Raw genomic sequence first — 20649 nt, 5'->3', positions numbered from 1 at the left:
TGCCTTGTGCCTGGGAATGGCAGGAGGCGGAAGTGGGTGATGGAGCTGCTGTTAGCCATCTGCTGCCTCTGGCCATGGAGACCTGTCCAAGGAGGGAAAGGCAGTGACAAGTTAGGGCACACTTCTCTCAGCCTCATTGTAACTCCTGTCCCTGAGCTGCAGGAGGAATGGATCAGCTCAGTCCCATCGCTACCAACCCATGGCAGAGCTCATCACAGCTTCAAATGCAGCAGGGACCCAGAATTGCCATGAAGATTCCTCTGGTGTCAGAACAGAAAGTGACCAACAGCCCAACCCCAGGGAACAAGAGTCCCATTGTGGTGGGTTGAAATCTCCCCCCAGCATTAGCTTTGCCAGAGCAGATCAGTTAGAAGCAAATGAAGCTGTATTGACAAGCAAGAGCTACACTCTATAATGGAAGGCAATGAACTGGTACGGAACATCCAGGAGTGACAATATTGGACAGGTGTTTACAATTAGCAAACAACATGAAACCCCCCTGGTCAGAGACCAGGGAAGCTGTTCCACTGCCCCTAACCCCTATCCACCTCTTCCAAGAGAGAAAGGAGGAGTGGAGAGAGAAAAAAAGCAGTGGGTTAGACTTAGCCAGGGCCAGCCAAAGCAGGTGATCTCTCCAGAGCGAAGCAAAACAGATGAGATCAGGAGAGGAGGGAGAGAATTGTTATGGTACAGCTCCTCTGATTCCAGATATTTATCCAATGAATTAGTTTAGAAGAATCTTTTCTTTTCCTTTTCACACCCAAGAGTCATCTATTTATTTTGTTTCTACTTTTCTGATCAAAATCTGTAACTAAATTTTCAAGGCATTGCCTAAACGCACCACAGCCATGGAGAGGTGGAGAAACAGGGAGCAGGCCTGCAGTGCTGCAGAGACAGTGAAGGGAAGAGAGAAAGGCAGAGGGGCTGGGCGTGAAGCCTTCTCCTTCCCCAGCTCTGCTCACTGCTGCTCACAGGATGGAAGTGAAGGGCTTTGGTCCTCCTTCTGTGTGCACACTGCAGGAGCCTTCAGCTGAGCATCAGTTGCCGAGATGGAGATGCCTCCAGGAGCTACAGCTGCAGTGTCCTGCACCCACAGCCTCACTGTGTCAGTGACTGCAGTGACTTCTCCTCCAGTGAGCTCTCAGCATCCTCCCAGTCCTGGACACCTTGAAGCTCTCTCTGCTTTCCTCATCTCCCTGAGATCCTCTGGCAGTGTCCTCAGCCCTGCTGTGCTGTGCAGAGTAGCTGCTCCTGGCCAGAGCTGTCTCCTGCAGCGCTGCCTGCTTGCCAGCAGCAATCTCTTGCCCGGGAGCCTGGCCCAGCTCAGCACAACAGAACCAGCCCAAGGCATTTAAAGGAGCCCTCTGGTGGCTTTGGTGCCAAGTCCATGAATCTCAGGGACTGAGAGGAAGCTGATGAAACCTCTCCAGAAGTCAAAGTCAGATTCAAACTCTGAAGTTTCTTCTACTCTTAATGGGTCCCAGTGAAGCATACTGGGAAAGGGTCCCCAGAGTCTGGTTAGAGCAGAAGGAGACAGTGGATGCAAGGGAAGCATCACTGGAGGCACTGAAGCATCTCCAGGCTGTGGGAAGAGCAGAGAACTGAGGCAGTGCTGACAGGTCAGGACAAGCAGCTCAAGGTGGCTCTGCTGCTGAGCAAACCTGGAGGGGTTTCATTGATCCAAAGGGCCAAGCCCTGAGCCCCAGCCCCTGTCCCTCACCTGTGGCTCAGGGCTCTGCTGGTGGCAGTGGGGAGTGAGGATGAGCAGTGACCAGGGTAGGATCTTGACAGGTTTTGCTGTGGTTTGGTGCTGAAAAGGAATGAAATGTACCTTTAAAAGTAATTTCTATCAGATACTTTGTGTAACAAAAACCTCTCCAATTAGCTATAGAAACCTTGGCAATAATTAGAGGTTCAGCAGTATTTAATGAACCCCATGGAGTATTTGGGACTGATTACATCATCCTCAGGTACTGCCAGGAGACTCTGCCAAGGTACTGCCAAGAAGCCTCTCAAGAAGTCCAAGGCAGAAGCAAACTCCAAAGTACCTTAAAGCACTGATTGGCCTCACTGAGGCTTGTTACTGACAAAGGCTCCCCAGGGACTCATTAGAGCAGCTTGTTAGAGGCCAGGATTGCAGGGAGACAAAGGCAAAGTGCAGGGGAGAAAAACTTGCCTTTGTTCTAGGAAGCAGAAAGGCCAAGCCCTGACCACTGCCCTTGGACTAGAAGAACCTCAAAGCCTCAAATCAAAGTTTCTCCTCACAGGCCTTGGTGGCAGAGGCAACCGCCAGAGCCAAGGGGACAAAGACCTTGGTCCTGTTTGGCCTCTCAGTGTTGACAGAGCCCTTGGCCATCCCTACTGCAGCCTCTCCTTCACTGTCCCATGACTGCAGCTCTTTCCCTTCAGGCTGCTGACACCAATCTTGCTTCCCCACTCAGCTCTCCCCCTGCCATTTCCATCCCTTCCCTGAGCTGTCTCAGCTCTCCCTGACAGTTTCTGACACCTCTGGATGGCCTCATGCATAGCAGCTCTGCCCTTTGAGGGACATTTCTTTGGCCTCACCTCCAGTCTGAACCTTTCATGCTGCACTGTGTGTAGATTTTAGTCTCTTCCCACTCCCCAGAAGAGCTCCATCCTCTCTGAAACCACCCTTCAGCCATATGCACACTGCTGTGGCAATGCCCTGAGCCTCTGCTGACCAGGCTGAGTCAGCCCAAGTCCCTCAGCATCTCCACAGAGATGTCAACCCCCATGCTGACAGATCTCCTCTCTAGTCTCTGCAGTTCCTCCCTACTCTTCTAGACTGGAGAATGCAACATCCATATGTTGCAATATAGTTGTTTTAGCCTTCTGAGCAAAGCTTCCAGGACAGGATGTAAGCAGGCAAAGACACTTATGTTACACAGCAAAGTTCTCTAATCTATCATCAGGCACATATCACATCTCAACTGGTCATTCTCTACTGGCATGCCTGTCATTAAGGCATACAATAGATCAAAATAACAAAACAATATTTTAACACATCCAACCAAATTCTGCCCAGCTTCCTTCGGTTACAAGGTGTTTACATTACTCCCAGTGTCAAAGACAGAACATAGCTTTCTCTAACTCCAGCAAAGGCAAATCTTCCCTATAGCCTTCCAAAGCTATCCAAAGCAACCTCTTCCCCCATCTCCCCCTTCATGTTTTCTAATAGAACAACACTTTTGATTGACCTTTCTAACATTCTTTGCATACACAGAAGCAAGCAAGCTAAAACTAACTCTATAGCAAAAGCAGAAGTTGTGTAGTGCAGAGTGTCTAACAGACTGATGTAAGCCATACAAGACACAATGCTCAGGCTGTATGAATTAGCTCAATCTAACAGAACTGGCATAATATATGGTTAAAGAGAGCAAAACTTCCAGCTGCATTTCAGTAACAAGCTCACATTCCTTTCCACTTATCTTACAAGGTCAGAACACAAACAGAACAGTTACTCCTTTCAGACAGAAAGTTTCATCCCACAGTTTTGAACTTATTTCTTTGTTGCCTGCCTGATCTCTCAAAGGAGAACTCAGATCTTACCAGTTTCAATTCTCACATTTCCCTTTTCTTAATAACAAAGAAGACTTGACCAAGCCTGAATACATTGTACACAGGAATCAAGATACAAAGAGCTACAAACGCAGCAACCCCAATCTTCAGCATTGCCTTTTACAATCTGCTTCAAGGGTATGCTACATGTTTGGGTTTTTTTTCTTCTAAGATGGTCAAAAATCATAGAAGTGATTGAAGCCTCCCTCCACTTCCTCCCCAACCTGGAACCTGTTGGTGTCAGTTGTGTACTCAGTGGTGCCTCCAGCAGTGAACCCTCTCTTCTACAGCCTGAGGAACCAGGAGCTCAAGGCTGCCCTGAGCCAACTGATCCCTGGAGGCTTTCAGAAGCAATAAACTCTTCTGCAGAGCAGTTCTGATGTCACTCAGTGCAGGCCCAGCCTGGCTTCTGTACTTTGTGGTGCTGGTGTTTAATGTCAGCAAGATTCTCCTTGATCCATAAGGGTAGAGCTGGCCAGGCTCCATCTCCACAGATAAGGAAAATACTTGCAGGTAAACAGCAAGAGTGAAAAGGCTCCTTGACTGGGTCAGGGATGGCATCCTGAATAGTCATGGTTCTGCCCAATGTAAAATTGAACATTACATGATAAGGCATTTTTACTCATCCTGGTAATACTGATCTCTTGACGCTTTGTTTTTGCTAAGGAAAGGCACTGAGTCCTATTAATCCTAACTTTGGCCTAATGCTGTTTGTTTTCTTTCAAGTTTCTCCTAGCTAAAACTTCCAGAACTCTTATATCCTCCATAAATTTTGTTAAATCACATTTGAAACCACATATGAAATGAAAATCTGAGAACATCACATGCTTTAACCATTCTCTTTTGTGACATAACACCAGAATTCCCCTTTTTTTGTTTTTATAAGATAAAATGAAAATGTCTTTTGTGCTATAATTAATTTTTACCTTCCCTTTAACTATTTAAAGTGATGCCAAACTGGTGAGTTACCATATAAACCCCTGTGAACATTTTCTCTAATCACACCACAATGAAGCAATCATGACATTCAGTCCTAATTCAGATGTTTTTTGGTACATTCTTCTGATTGATGCTTTTGATCTCAGGTTATCATAACAGTCATTGTGATTGGTGTTAGGTAGCTCTGCTGATCTTCAGCTCCATGGGAAGTGCTCTTTGTCCTGTCCTCTTGATCCTTGTGCTGTTGTTTGTTGAGATGATTGCAGTACTGAGTCGCAAAATGGATGTTTCCAGGTGTTGCTTAGGGTTAGCTATTTCTTGCTGGTATCACTAAAGCCTTAGTTATAAAATATGCAAAATATGTATCCCTCTTTTTTCCTTGCATCCCTCTTGGTTTCTTTTTCTTTTTTCCTTTTCTTTTTTAATATATATAATCCTTATCTTAAAGCTATTATGAATACAAAATAAGACCAAAAACCCCATTCTATAATATCCCTCTATCAAGCCCTCAACTTCTGCTAATACCAAAAATCCCTAAAGAACCTAAGAACTCTGTTAAAATTAAGTTATCAAATCAATGTCTAAAAAGGAAATAAAAAAGATGTTACATTAACCAAAGAATACTTTTGAAAATGAAAACCTGTTTACCACAACCTTTCCCTATATTACACAGAGCTCTCTTGATATGCCATGGCACACAGTCATAGGATAACTTATTCTACTTAAACTTATATATGATTATTAATATTAATTATATCTTCTTATTATAACCATGTCTAGTATAATTACTAATTATAATAGTATGTAATAATTACTAAATACTTATCATATTTGTTATTACTTATTGTTTGATATACCATGTTTATTAGATATACCTTGTTATAATATATACATTGATATACCTTATTATAATTGCCAAAAACTTACCATTACCAAATACTTATCCCTTACTTTAATTACTAAATACTTATAAATACTGAATACTTACTATTCATTATGCTTACTGGTAAGACTCGAAGTGAGGAGAAAGTTCTTCACTGAGCGAGTCGTTGGTCATTGGAATGTGCTGCCCAGGGAGGTGGTGGAGTCAACCATCCCTTGAGGTGTTCAAGAGGAGATTGGATGTGGCACTTGGTGCCATGGTCTAGTCATAAGGTCTGTGGAGACAGGTTGGACTCGATGATCCTTGGGGTCTCTTCCAACTTTAGTTATACTGTGACTTTACAGAGGATACTGTGACTTTACTGTAAAGCTTAACTACTAAAAACATCAAAATAACAGATGTCTAAAACATATTACAATCAGAAATAATGAAATCAGCACTGTTGCTTTAAATCACAACACAGCTTTGGTAGACTAGAGAGGTTGTGAGAAAGAGAAGGAGGGGGGAAAACCAGAGAGGGGGAGGGGGAGGTTGAAGGTGACTGGCTAGCAAAGCCACTATAGGTACATGGGCAGGGGGGGGAAGGGGGGCAGCTGTATGGCTCAACAAAGCCATTGCAGCCACAGAAGGGGGGGGGGGGGAAGATGGAGGGGAAGATGGGGGGGAAGGGGGAGTCACCACCAAATTCACAGAAGCTGCCTGTTTTTTATAGCTTCCAGTCAAAGTGAAGCTTTCCTGGAAGGCAGGGAGATTTCAGTGGATGCTGATAGCAGCGATTTGAGCTTAATTGTTGTTTTGTCCCCTGCTGAGGCACCTTTTATTCTCTTTCTGTGGCTGTTTCTGAGACTCAGGATAGGTAGATGAAAAGTCAGTGCCTTCTCACTGCTGCATTCTGATAGGCCCAAAACTCAATTCTGACCTTTTAACTTTTAACTTAGAACATCCCTTCTGTCCACAACCAAAACACATTGGAGAACTTTAGACTCAGTGGCAGGGGGGGTTCTAGCAGCAGGGGGGATAGTGGGCTGCTGTTGCTGTTAGGTGCTAGCATCTGCAGCTCCAGGGGTGCAGGTGGGCTTGGTGGCCATGGTGGTGGAGGGGGAGCATGTAGATGTCAAAGAAGAGTTTTGTTCTGGGGAAATGGCATTGATTACTATTGTAGTGGCAGCTTTACAATGGTCTGCTAATTGATCTAAGGAATTTTTAATTAGTCTCCATGTTGTAAGGGAAGAGGTAGCAATTTTGTTTGCTTTTGATGCCGCCCTGAACAAAGCCATCTCTCCCTGCTCCCCTGTCTTTTCATCGCATGTTGTTGCTCTGTTTTTCAAGACATGAGTAATGACTCCCAGTATCAAGTTCTCTTCTTTTGTTATTTGATTACCCATTACATTCTCCTCAAAAGGAGGCACCCACCCCCAGTTTCTCTGGTAGCTCACCTCTGTCCTGCAGAGCTGCTTCTTTACTAGGGCACCAACCTAGGGGCGTGTCTTGCCTTATTTTAGGCATATATCATTATCTGGTGTACCATGCCTTATATTCTTTGTTGTCTGATGTATCTTGCCTTATCTTAGGCATATATCAAGCCTATCATCTCTGGCATATCAGGGATTGTCACCGGCATAAAAGCAAATAGATTACCCTCACAGAGACTAAGCTAATAGCTACCATTAATGACGAGCAGAGAATCTCCACAGTCCCTAGAAGCGAAATTTCTTCTTGATGGTGCAAGTGGGAGTTGTAATGAATAGGTGCTCCAGGTGCACAGTCGGGGGCACCATGTGTAATAGTACAGATGTTTTAATCACCCAGAGCAAAGCTTTCAGGACAGGATGTAAGCAGGTGTGGTGGTGAGAGAAAGTTCAGTTCTCCCCCACACACAAAAAAACCACGGCTAACTCAGTTGGCGAAGCGAGACTAGACAAACTCTGTTTACAAGCAGGGTGAGATGCAGTGAATCTGTATACAATATACATCATTTACAATATGTACAGAAATATACAGCAAAAAAAAGGTAACACAGAAGACCTTTCCTTCCTCCAGGAAGGAGGGGTCCCCACATTCCCCCTTCTCCCCTTTCCCCCCTTTTTTCCAGGAAGGGTTAGAGAGAGAAAAGGTCATTATTAAGGAGGGAATTTTGTTAGCTCAAAGCGTGTGCAAGAATTAGTTTCTTATCTGTTAGCTCAGTTAGTTCAAGGTCAACTCTGTCCAGCACAGAGGAGAGGCAGCAGCTGTGCAGAGGGACTGAGACAGACTGAAACTGAACTGACTGAGATTCAAACTGAATTGAAGCTAAAAATTTAGAGTTGCATTCTACCAATCTAGCAATGAAATTCGTTTAGACTCATCTTTGCTTTCACTTTACACCAAAACATTCAGCCAGAGTGTTCCAGGAGCTGTCCCTTTCTTAAAGGCACAGCCTAAAACTGGCACAGCAGGTGAAGACGTTTATTATGTTCCACAGCAAGGTTCTGTGGTCTGTCAGCAGGCACAGGTGTCACACCTCAATTGGTCATTCTCTGCTGGCATACCTGGCATTAAGGCAGACAATAGGTCAAAATAACAAAACAATATTTTGACACATCCCACCAAATGCTGCCCAGCTTCTCTCAAGAGTCAAAGACAAAACATATCTCTCTCTAATTCCAGCAAAGGCAAATCTTCCCTATAGTCTCCTCAAGCTATCCAAAACCAACTCTCTTCCCACAACCAACCCTTTATTCCCCCTGCACTTCTTTTTTCTTGGGCACCAATCCTTTTATTCTGTGTGCTTCTTTCTTCTCTGCCACAGACCCTTTTCTTCTCTGCTCCTCTTCTCTCTTGGGCACCATCCCTTTTTTTCTCTGAGCTTCAATTTTTGGTACACCAACCCTTTTATTCTCTGGGCTTCTTTTTTCTTGGGCACCAAATCTTTTTTCCTAGTGCTTCCTGCTCTTCTTCATTCTCAGGCACCAACCCTTTTTTCCTCTGCCCTTCTTTTTGCTCGGGTACCAACCCTTTTACTCCCTGCACTTATTTTTTCTCAGGCACCAACCCTTTTTTTCTGTTCACTTAGGATAGAATAGAATAAACCATGTTGGAAGAGACCTTCAAGATCATCACGTCCAACCCATCATCCAACACCATCTAATCAACTCAACCATGGCACCAAGCACCCCATCAAGTCTCCTCCTAAACACTCCCAAGGATGGCAACTCCACCACCTCCCCAGGCAGCACATTCCAATGGGCAATCACTCTCTCTATGAAGAACTTCTTCCTAACATCCAGTCTAAAGCTCCCCTGGTGCAGCCTGAGACTGTGTCCTCTTATTCTGGTACTGGTTGCCTGGGAGAAGAGACCAGCCCCCACCTACCTACCACCTCCCTTCAGGTAGTTGCAGGGAGCAAAAAGGTCTCCCCTGAGCCTCTTCTTCTCCAGGCTAAGCAACTTCAGCTCCCTCAGCCTCTCCTCATAGGACTTGTACTCCAAAACCCTCCACAGCTTTGTTGCCCTTCTCTGGACACCTTCCAGCATCTCAACATCTTTCTTAAACTGAGGGGCCCAGAGCTGGACACAGGACTCAAAGTGCGGCCTAACCAGTGCAGTGTACAGGGGCACAATGACCTCCCTGCTCCTGCTGGCCACACTGTTCCTGATACAGGCCAGAATGCCATTGGCTTTCTTGGCCACCTGGGTGCACTGCTGGCTCATGTTCAGCCTACCATCAACCAGTACCACCAAGGTCGCTTTCTGTCTGGTGGCTCTCCAGCCACTCTGACCCCCAGCCTGTAGCACTGCATGGGGTTGTTGTGGCCAAAGAGCAGCACCTGGCACTTACAGGGGCTCTGCCTCCAACCAGATGGAGGGGAGACACAAATTGGTTTGTTGGACTGTACAGAACCAATGGCCTGGCAAGTTGAATCCATGAGAGGATAAAGATTTAGTAGATACAGGTGCTCAGTGTGCTCTGACACCATCAAACCACAAGGGGTGGAACCCATCTGTGTTTCTGGTGTGACAGCAGGATCCCCACACCTGCATGGGTTGGAAGCTGAGTACTGGGATGCAAGCCACAGCTTGCTTTCACTTGGAGGCATGGAAGGAGTCACTGGACTCAGATTGCCCCAGAGTTGGAAACACAGCCCCAGCATTTGCAGCATTTGGACTGGGCATGGACTGATCCAGACTGTGCTGGAACAGAGTGGAGCTGCAGAGCACCTGCAGTGAGCAGCCCTCTGGGTCCTGCAAAGTGACCTCCTGTGGAGTGAGAATGGAGAGTGCCTGAGTTGTGCTGCTGATTGCTGCTGGGCATGGTGCAGATGGCACAGAATGAGGCTTGGGAATATCAAAGGTTAAGCTGGAAATTTGCTGCCAAATTTGCTGCTCCAAACCACCCAGCCTCATATCACCTTCACAGGGACAGTGCTGGCTGGAGCAAGCTACTACAGGGCTTGAAGTTCAGATTGCAACATGAGAGGCTTCCTGTTCTGGTTGCTGCTGTTGGGTTCTGGCTCTCAGGTGCTGGCTCTTTGCTGAGGGGGAGGGCTGCAGGGGTTGAACTCCTGGCTGCTGCTGCTCACTGCTGTGCTTTCTGCAAACAGCCTCAGGTCAGTGTGCATTATGGGATCTCCTTTGGATTCATCTCTGTTGATGCTGTCTCAAGTCCTTATCTCAACCCAGAGAGTTTTTTGGTTCCTGTGTGTGTTATTTTTCCCTCCCTTCTGTTTTTGGGGGGAACAGGCAGCTTAACCTCTTCTCAGCTCTTCAACCTGTTCCAGCCCCAGAGTGGAAAGCCAACAGAAGCTTTCAGAGTTCTTCCAAAGATCTCCATCAACTTCCCCCTACACCCTCCAAAGATCCCAAAAGTCAGTCCTAGACCCATCCAAATCCCAAACACCTAAGATCACCTGAAAGCCCCTGAAGAATGTCTCTGAGATGCCCCTCAAGACTCCTCTGAGAACCTCATTTTCCCCTCCCTGAACTGGGCACACAGCTCCACCCCATCCCTTGGGAGCAAATGCCCCCAGAATTTGGGCACTGAGGCAGGGATATCCGAAATAAAAGCAAACAGAGAGGATTTGGGTAGCTTTTGGGGTTTATTGACACAATAGGGCAATGGGCAGAGGATTTCTTACCCCAGGGAGACACAAAGCATTGGGGAAGAACCAGACAGACCCTGGCAAAGCTCTGCCCAGCTCCACTGGGAGTCCCAGCTGTGCTGACTCAGCATTGTAATTGTTCTCATTAGCAATAATTGGTGTTCAGAAGGGCAGGAGGTGTTTGTTGCTGCTGGTGTCCCCAGTCCCTGAGAACTGCAAAGGAAAAAGGGATGATATTGGTGCTGGAAAGGCCTTCTCAGAGGGTTCATGATTACCCAACAGATTCTAGGTGGATTTATGCCCCCCCTACAGTGCAGGCTGCTCTCTGGTGTGGATGCAGCGGTGCTTTTTGAGGGTTAGACTCCGGGTGAAGCTCTCCCCGCAGTCAGCACATGTGAAAGGTTTCTCACCGCTGTGGGTGCGGTGGTGAGCAAGGAGATGGTGCCTGTGGCTGAAGTGCTTCCCACAGTCAGAGCAGGTGAAAGGTTTCTCACCGGTGTGGGTGCGGTGGTGAGCAAGGAGATGGGGCCTCTGGCTGAAGTGCTTCCCACAGTCAGCGCAGGTGAAATGTTTCTCACCTGTGTGGGTGCGGCGGTGAACAATGAGATTGCTTCTATGGCTGAAGCTCTTCCCACAGTCACAACAGATGAAAGGTTTCTCACCGGAGTGGGTGCGGAGGTGGTGAGTGAGTGTGCCACCATGTCTGAAGTCCTTGCCGCACTCAGCACAGCTTAAAGACTTCTCGCCAGTGTGCACACGACGGTGTTCTGTGAGAGCTCCCGTGTGGGTGAAGCTCTTGCCACAGTCGCCACAGCTGTATGGTTTGTCCCCACTGTGGATGAGTTGGTGCCAGATATATAGAGTGCTGGTGGTAAAGCTCTTGCCGCACTCAGCACAGGGGAACAGATGCTCTCTGGTGTGGATGCGGCGATGGACGGTAAGGGTGAAGCTATGTTTGAATTTCTTGCCACAGTCCCCGCAGGTGAAGGCCTTCTCACTGCTGTGCACACTGCGGTGCTGGGTGAGGGAAGACTTGTGAGTGAAGGTCTTGCCACACTCAGCACAGCTGTATGGCCTTTCACCGCTGTGGGTGCGGCAATGCCAGATGAGATTACACCTCTGTTTGAAGCTCTGGCCACAGTCACCACAGACAAAGAGCCGGGGGGCAGGGTAGGGGCAGTGGTGCTTCACCTGCTCGGAGCCAGGTGGGAAGCTCTGCCCACACTCAGGGCACTGAACCAGCTGCTTGGGTGGCACAGAGGGACCTGCTCTGGCTTCATCCTCCTCTGCAAATTCCTTTTCCTCCTCATCCTGATCACCTTCATCCTCATGGTTATCCTCCTCTTCACACTCATCATCATCATAGTCATCATTCTCCTCAGCATCACCATCCTCCCTCTTGTCCTCTTTCTCCTCTCCCTTCAGACTGCACTTTGGCTTCTCCAACTTGATCTCTGGGTGCTGCTTCTCCTCCCAGCTTTTGTCTGGGTCCTTCTGCGAGGCCATACTGTGGCAGGAAGGAGTCACAGCTCTGCAATAGGGAAGATGGAAGCACCTGCGCCCAGAACATCAAAACCTGAGATCCTGCCTGGGTCATGACAGTCCCTGACTCCAAACACCTCCCAACACCCAGCTGGAGGAGAGAATGCAGAGGGGACCTCAAACCTTCAGTTTCTGCCACAACCCCAAACATCACCTCCTGACATACAACTGACACCCACAAGCCTGAGGAGTTCCCAAACTCCAACACCTGATGTGCCTCAGAGCCCCTGCAGGGGTGAAATGTGGTGGGCAGGAGGAGGTGGAGGAGGCTGGGAGGTGCCCTGGGACTCTGGAATTCTGGGGGCTGGGGTCCTGCTGTTGCCACACTCTGGGTTTCTTACATGCTGGGCTGCTCCAAGGGGCAGATCTGCAAACTCAGCTCTTCCCCAGCACACAGGGACAGGGATGATGGAGAGAGGACACAGCCCCTGACAGAGAGAAGCAAAGGGCTCAGAGGAGAGCACTGACCTGCAAGGGATGGCTCAGCACTGCCCAGGACCACGCAGCACAGCTCAGCCTTGCTGGGGGCAGCTCCCAAGCCCAGCAGCACAGCCACAGCACAAGGCCAGGGCTGATCAAGATGGGAGGCCTCAACAAGTGCAGACTCAGCTCCTTGCCCAGCACACAGCCCCCAGCACACAGCTGCAGGCCAGCACCACAACACAGCTGCCTCCACACAGCTTCTCCCAGCCCTTGCCTAAAGCTTCCTCCCACTACCTGCCCAGGGCTCTGCTGCCTGCAGCTGCATTTGACAGCAGATCTTGCTCTGGACCCAGATCTTCTCCCTGGCCCTGCCACCACACCCACTCTGTGCTCAGCTCTGCCCTGCACACACCTCTCTGCTGCCCACTCCCCAAGAGAAGATCACAGCAGCCCTCAGGACACAATGGGAGCTTCATGATCTGTGGAGATGCAGCAAAGGGAGAAGGGACTTGGGCAGCTTCTTGCTCAACCTCTTCAGCCCTCACTGGGATGCTGGAGGAGTCTCTGGCTCCTGCCCAAACCTCACACCTCCAGCACCCTTCACACACCTGCAGCCCAAAGACACTCACTGGAAAGGGTTTGGCTTCCTTCTCTCCCTGACCATTTCTCTCAGCTTGTTCTTTGCAGCTCTCCTGGAGCTGCCACTCCACATCCCCAAGAGAAAAGGAGGTTGGATGGGAGGGCACAGTGCCCAGGGGCAGATGTTCATCTCCCAGCTGACACATGCAGAGCACAATTCACTCCTTTCACCTCCTCAGATGCTGCCAGATTCTGCCATTCCCTGCACACACATTTGCCACCTGGGCCCTGGATCCTCTCCCCTTCTCGGGGGGACAAGGCCTAATTCCTGCCTGACCATTCCCAGGCCCTTCCCTCATTCCCAGCCCATCCATGTCCCTGCTGCCTTGGCTGTCCCATGACCCTGGGTCCCCCACCTCCACTGCCACTGCAGCTGGAAGGGTGGAGTGGGAAATGCTGTGGCTGAGGAAGCCTCTAAGGAACTGGGCTGGAAGCAGCAGCACAAGAATGGAAGGGGCCTGTGAGAGTCTAAACTCCTGGTGTGAGTCAACAAAGATAAAATCACTTGCTGCTTGCCCAGACAATACCAATCCTGGATGCAAATCACCTTGCGATTGCATTGTGATAACACTGGACTGCAGCTGGTCTATAATAATGGCCCAAGGACCCAGCCATCACACCTCCAGGACAAGATCATTTCCAGGAAGGGAGGACGGCGAGACAATGGGTGTAATGGGTGTGTGGGCAGGTTAGATGGATAAGGGGAAGGTGGAGGCCCTCCCCCCCTCCATCTAGACCCCTGCCTAAACACACAGGATTACACAGAAAGATTTCCTGGGGAACGATACCTGGATATTTACAGGAGGATTTCCTGGCTCCTGAATTCCTGAGGGACAATGCTTGGACACATACCTAAGGACTAAAAACTGTATAAAAGACTTGACCACTACTGGCTTAGGAGGAAGAAAAACGCAGGGGAGAAAAATGCTGAAGGAGGACCATGCCGCTGAGAAGGAAGGAAGCAGACTGAACCCTCTCTCCGTGTCCTAAGTCCCACTTGCTGCCACTCATGGAGCTGACCCACGCTGCCCAGAGGGACCTCATCTATTCTCCAGCCAAAGCCTCAGCACCCTTTCTCTACAGACCCAGGCTGCCCAGAGGGATCACATCGCATCTCCAGCCAAAGCCTCAGCACCCTTTCTCTACAAACCCAGCATCTCCTGCAGCACCTTTCCTCCACAGACTCAAACTGTCTTGGGGTGGGTGAGGGGTGTGGTAATATGATTCCTTTCCTCTTCTCTCTCTGTTCTCTCTCTCCCTCTCTATCTTCTCCGTCTCCCCTTCTTATTTCCATTTTATCTATGTAATAAATAGTCTAGCTGTTGATATTTTGGCTTTGCTTATGCCTTTAATTTCACAACACGGGAATATTCAAAAGAACTAGTCTCCTTCCCTCTCCAGACCGAGACAGGGCCTGAGACTAAAGGCTGGGATCAGTAGGAGAGCTGAAAGAACAGCACCAAGCCAAGGGGGGGGTTACAGATGAGGGCTGGGGAGGGACCCTGCAGACACCTCAGGCAGCAGCTGAGGAGAGCAAGGGGGACAGAGAGGGAGTGAGACCTCAGCTGAGTTCTGCCATGGACTATGGCTGGGCTGTGTGGCTAGGAGCCCTGAGTGCCTGCTTGGGCTGTGCTGGATGTCAGGAGGGCTCAGGGGACTGTCCTGAGCCAGGCAGGGTTTGGGGCTTAGAGCTTCTGGGGTCAGCTGCTGCCAGCACCATTGGAGGTAGGAGCCAGGCAGAGCCTCACAGCTGCTGAACTAAGCCCTCCCACCCCCTGCAGCCTTCCCCCTCCATCTCTCCATCCATTGCTCCAGCTCCACTCACTTGCTGATCTCTGAGAGTCCCCAGGTCCCCACCAAAGCCCAGGGCTGATCTAGAGCCCCAGCATGGGCCAACAGCAGCCCCTGGATGAGAGCATGGAGGAGAATCCCTGTGGTGAGTGGAAGGCACTGGGATGTCTGACACCAGAGAGCAGAGACCTCCAGGAGGGACAGCAGAGTCCAGAGGGACACCACAAAGTGTCATCTATCTCAGTTCATTCCCACAAGGCCTGCACCCACTCTCTACAAAAGAACAGCACAGGCTCTCCAACCTCCTTTGCCCTTCCTCTCTGCTCCCAGCAACATCTTCTGGGATCTCTCTCTGCAGAGGAGCTCTGAGGCCTTGGCATTGCTGCCAACTGCGGCCTGCAGCAGCCTGGCTCACCTGGGAGCTGCCTACCAGGATCTGTAACTGCAGCTCTTGGGCTTGGGGGAGGAGGGGCAGAGAGGCATGGGGGAGGGGGAAGGCATTTGGGGCCTGGGGCTCTGGCCTGGTTTGGTGGAGCTCTGGAGGCAGCTTTGGCCTAGGGAGCTTGCTTGGGTCCCGTGGCCCAGGCACACTATGGAGTGTTGTGCTCTGCACTGTAGGATGCAGCTCTGAACAGCACAGCCATGGAAACTGCCCAATTCCATCCAACCCTCTGGGCACAGCTTGGCATAAACTCCTTTCACAAGGCTCAAAGAGAGCCTCTCTGCCTCCTAAAACCTAAGGCAATCCCCTGCAGAACAAGCTGGAGGAGCTCAAGGGGACAAGCTGCAGAGGGGGCCCAGGGCAACCTCCTGAGCTTCAACAAGAGCAAGGGCAGGGTCCTGCCCCTGGCCTGGCACAATCCTCACAAGCAGCACAGGCTGGGGGAGGAGGGGATAGGAAGCAGCCCTGCACAAAAGGACTGGGGGGTGCTGCTGGACAAGCTGCTGCACAGGAACAGACAGGGGGAGCCTGCAGCCCAGAAGGCCAAGGGCAGCCTGGGCTGCACCAACAGCAGCAGGGCCAGAGATGGACAGAGGCCATCCTGGCACTTGGCTCTGCTCTGCTGAGGCTTCACCTGCAGCACTGCAGCCAGCTCTGGAGCCCTCAACACAGGAAGGACAGGGACCTGATGGAGAGGGCCCAGAGGAGCGACACAAAAATGAGCAGGGGCTTGGAGCAGCTCTGCTACCAGGACAGGCTGAGGGAGCTGGGGGTGTTCAGCCTGGAGAGCAGAAGAGAAGGCTCTGGAGAGACCTAAGAGTGACCTTCTGATACCTGAAGGGGGATACAAGAAGGCTGCAGAGGGACTGTTTGCAAAGCCTGCAGGGACAGCACCAGAGGCAATGGCTTCAAACCAGAGCAGAGCAGATTGAGAGTGGAGGTGAGGAACAAGTTCTGCACCAGGAGGCTGCTGGAACACTGCAACAGGTTGCCCAGGGAGGGGCTTGAGGTCCCAGCCCTGCAGAGGTTCAAGGTGAGGCTGGACAGGGCTCTGGGCAACCTGAGCTAGTGCAGGATGTCCCTGCTGACTGCAGAGGGGCTTGGACTGCATCACCTTTGCAGCTCCCTCCCAACCCAAACCACTCCAGGATTCTAGGAGTCTAAGGGCAGCCTCCAGGGAGAGCAGGAAAAAGATGAGGCAGAGGAGGACAAGGAAGAGGACCAGGAGGAGGAGAACCAAAATCCCTTCCCATCTCCTCCACAGCTCTGCCACATTCCTGGAAAGCTCTTCCAGCTCTGCAGAGTTCATTCTGAAGAGAGCTGAGGGAGTTTCTAGGCTCAGGGATGTGTTGCACACTCTGCACCAATGCTCCAGAAGCTTTCCAAGTGCCCTCCAAACCAGCAGCACAGCTCTGCTGGCACACAATGCCAGGCTGCAAGGGACCCCAAGGCTCAGCTGCTCCAACCCTGCCAGCTGACACTGGGCTTGACAGGAGCTGGCCCAGCCCCCTGCCAAGCTGAGCCTTCCAACTCTGCCCTGCAGGGGAATCCACCACTGCCCTGGGGAGATGATTCCAAGGGCTGACTGGGAGGGGAAAGCTTTTGCCTCTGCAGGGCACTGTTCCACTACAGCTCAACTCTTGCAGCAGCTCTTTGAGATCTGCCTTTGGAGAACCACAAACTCTGAAGCCCTGCAGTGCAAAGCAGCTCAGCTTCAACTTCCAACTGGCTGAACTCTCTCATTTTAAATTCAAGGCAGGGGTGAAGCTCACACCCAGCTCCCATGCTCAAGAGACAGCAACTAAGGTCAGAACCACATCCCAAGCTTAGAGCCAGTCCCCAAGCTGTAGAACCAGCTCCCAAGCTCAGACCCAGATCAAAAGTGCAGAACCAGATCCCAGTCTCAGATGCAGCTATCATACTCAAGAACCAGCAAATAAGCTAAGAGCCAGCCCCCAAGCTCAAGAACCAGCAACTAAGGGCAGTGCCAGCCCCCGAAGTCAGAGCCAGATCAGAAGTGCAGAACCAGATCCCAAGCTCAGATGCAGCTACCAACCTCAAGAACCAGCAAATAATGTCAGAGCCAGCCCCCAAGCTCTAGAACCAGCTCCCAAGCTCAGAACCAGCAAATAAGCTCAGAACCATTTTCCAATTTCAGACCCAGCTCCCATGTTCAGAAGCAGCTCCAAAGCTCAGAACAAGCTCTCAAGCTCAGACCCATCCCCCAAGCTCACAGCCTGATCAAAAGTGCAGAAGCAGCTCCCAAGCTCAGACACAGCCCCCAGGTTCAGACTCAGATCAAAATGCAGACCCAGATCCCAAGCTCAGACACAGCTACAAACCTCAAGAAAATAAGCTCAGACCCACCTCCAAAGCTCACAGCCAGCCCCCCAGCTCACAGGCAGATCTAAAGTACAGAACCAGCTCCCAGGCTCAGACCCAGAAGTGCAGAACCAGATCCCAAGCTCAGGCCAAGATCAAAAGTGCAGAACCAGATCCCAAGCTCAGATGCAGCTACCAAGCTCAAGAATCAGCAAATATCATTTCCCAAGTTCAGACCCAGCTCCCATGTTCAGAAGAGGCTCAAAAGCTCAGAGTCAGCCCCAAAGCTCAGACCCAGATCAGAAGGTCAGAAGCAGCTCCCAAGCTCAGACACAGATCAAAAGTGCTGACCTGGATCCCAAGCTCAGATGCAGCTAACAACCTCAAGAACCAGCAAATAAGCTCAGAAGCAGCTCCCAAGCTCAAACACACCTCCCAAGCTCACAGCCAGATCAGAAGTGCAGACTGTCTCGGTCCGGAGAGGGAAGGAGACTAGTTCTTTTGAATATTCCCGTGCTGTGAAATTAATCGGCACAAACGAGGCCAAAATATCAACAGCTAGACTATTTATTACATACATAAAATGGAAAATGGAAATAAGAAGGGGAGAGGGAGAAGATAGAGAGGGAGAGAGAGAACAGAGAGAGAGAAGAGGAAAGGAATCATATTACCACACCCCTCACCCACCCCAAGACAGTTTGAGTCTGTGGAGGAGAGGTGCTGCATGAGGTGCTGGGTTTGTGCTGAGGCTTTGGCTGGAGATGTGATGTGATCCCTCTGGGCAGCCTGGGTCTGTAGAGAAAGGGTGCTGAGGCTTTGGCTGGAGAACAGATGAGGTCCCTCTGGGCAGCGTGGGTCAGCTCCATGAGTAGAGGACATGGAGAGAGGGTTCAGTCTGCTTCCTTCCTTCTCAGCGGCATGGTCCTCCTTCAGCGTTTTTCTCTCTGCGTTTTTCTTCCCTCCATTGCGGTTTTCTTCCTCTGCGGTTCTCTTCTCTCTGAGCCAGTAGTGGTCAAGTCTTTTATACAGTTTTTAGTCCTTAGGTATGTGTCCAAGCATTGTCCCTCAGGAATTCAGGAGCCAGGAAATCATAAGTATCCAGATATCGTTCCCCAGGAAGTCTTTCTGTGTATTCATGTGAGTTTGGACAGTGGTCTGGATGGAGTGGGGGGGGCCTCCGCCTCCTTCCTCTCCATCTCCCTGCCTACCCACTTATCACACATCAGGAGACAGGTGGAGAGTCCATTGACTCATCACCCTCCCTTCCTGGGGGTATCTGATAGCTGTCTTGAAGGCGTGATGGCTGGGTCCTTGGGTCATTGTTATAGGCCAGCTGCAGCCCAGTGTTATCACGATGCAATCGCAAGGTGATTTGCATCCAGGATTGGTACTGTCTGCCCACGAGCGGGCGGCCGCAGCCAATCAGAAGCGCCCAGACCGCTGCAGCTCCTCCCCCTAGGTGCTGCCGAGGCACAGTGAGAAGCTGCCGCTGCCGGCCGCGGCCGCCATTGCTGCACCCACGGCCGGGCAGCCGCAGCCAATCAGAGCCGCCGAAACAGCCCAGCCACGCCCCCAAGTCTCAGCAGGGAACCGCCCCTGCCGGCCGCAGGCACCATTGGGGCTGGCTCCCGGCCAGAGGCTGCGGAGCGCTGGAGCAGTGCCTGGGCTGTGCGCGCGGACAGCGCTGTCGCGACAGAGCTGCGGGGTGGTGAGGTGTGGCGGGGCGAGAGGGGCTGCGGCGGCCGGGGAGCGCTGGGGGCGGTGGCTACGGCTCAGGGACCTCTTTGTGTCTCTGCCCTGCACAAGCGCTCTGGGCTCCTCCAAAGCCCTCCTCAAGCTTCCTCCTGCGGCCCCAAGTCCTCTCTCTGCAGCCTGCAGTCAGAACTTTCTTCCTGAGCTGCCTTCAGCTCACAGCCGAAGGGGAAAAGCTCAAAGCCAACCTGAGCCCAACCCAAGCTGATTGCAACCCGAGAGAGGCTGCTGCGAGGGCTGGAGGCAGCCCCAAGATGTTCCGCAGCAGGCGGTGGGAACCTGGTGTGAGAAATTGTGTTGCCTTTAGTATTTGGCTTTTGAAGGGACTGTGGGGTTCGGTCATTGGGCTGATTGGTTTGTATTGTGTGGGGCATTGGGAGAGAGGGGTGGGGTGCCAACAGGTCTGAAGACTGGCCGGGTCAAGAGTGCAAGTTTTGTCTCAGTCCTGATGGAGAGCGGTGGGAGCGTGTTGGGGAATATATGAATATGTATGTTTTACTATATTAATATGTATGTTTGCCGTCTATATAATTTCAACTCATGTTGTTAAGGTGCGCCTCTAGCAAACTCGCTCTGCGCCCAGCGCTCTGTTGCCTTTATTTTATAATAAACTGGTTATAAATTTCAGCAGCGAGTTCGTTTCTCACACTGGGGACTCAAACACAGAGGAAGGAAGGAAAACCTCAAGCCTGAGCTCCGCACTCCCCGCGCAGCGCCGGGGCCCAGCAGCTCAGCGCTCCCCGGCTCTCAGCATGCCCCGGGGCCCGCCCAGACCCTTCCCCGCTCCGCTGCCGCCGCCTGCAGCGCTCCGGCACTGCTGCCGCTCCCTTGGGCGCTGCTGTTGGCTCTCTTGGGTCCGGGGGGGGAGTTGTACAGCTCAGAGAGATGTGAAGCTGATCCATAGCCATCAATGTCCCCACGGAGCCCAGGCTCTTCCTGAACACCTCCAGTGATGGTGACTCCACCACCTCCCTAGGCAGCACATTCCCACGGCCAATCTGTCTTTCTGTGAAGAACTTCTTCCTAACATCCAGCCTGAACCTCCTCCTGAACTTTCTCCTCACTTCGAGTCTAAACCTCCGCTGGCACAGCTTGAGACTGTGTCCTCTTGTTCTGGTGCTGGCTGCCTGGGAGAAGAGACCAACATCCGTCTGTCTACAACCTCCCTTCAGGCAGTTGTAGAGAGCAAGAAGGTCTCCCCAGAGCCTCCTCTCCTCCAGGCTAAGCAACCCCAGCTCCCTCAGCCTCTCCTCGCAGGGC

General features: G+C 51.0%; 1 protein-coding gene across 1 annotated transcript in view; it reads right to left on the bottom strand.

Annotated features, from left to right (window-relative positions):
• The window catches only part of LOC128898181 (gastrula zinc finger protein XlCGF57.1-like), a 32570-nt gene extending 20586 nt beyond the window's left edge, over nt 1-11984 (bottom strand). The window contains exons 1-2 of the mRNA XM_054170272.1: nt 11724-11984; nt 10813-11669 (exon numbers count right to left, since the gene is read on the bottom strand). Of these exons, the coding sequence (XP_054026247.1) occupies nt 10813-11669; nt 11724-11984 (1118 nt within the window). The remainder of the gene's footprint in view (nt 1-10812; nt 11670-11723) is intronic.
• Between the last annotated feature and the right edge of the window lie 8665 nt (nt 11985-20649).

This window comes from Dryobates pubescens, chromosome 19 (genome assembly GCF_014839835.1).
Source record: "Dryobates pubescens isolate bDryPub1 chromosome 19, bDryPub1.pri, whole genome shotgun sequence".
Classification (NCBI taxonomy): Eukaryota; Metazoa; Chordata; class Aves; order Piciformes; family Picidae; genus Dryobates; species Dryobates pubescens.
Note: the sequence above shows the minus strand (reverse complement) of the source record. Positions and strands in the feature narration are given on the sequence as shown.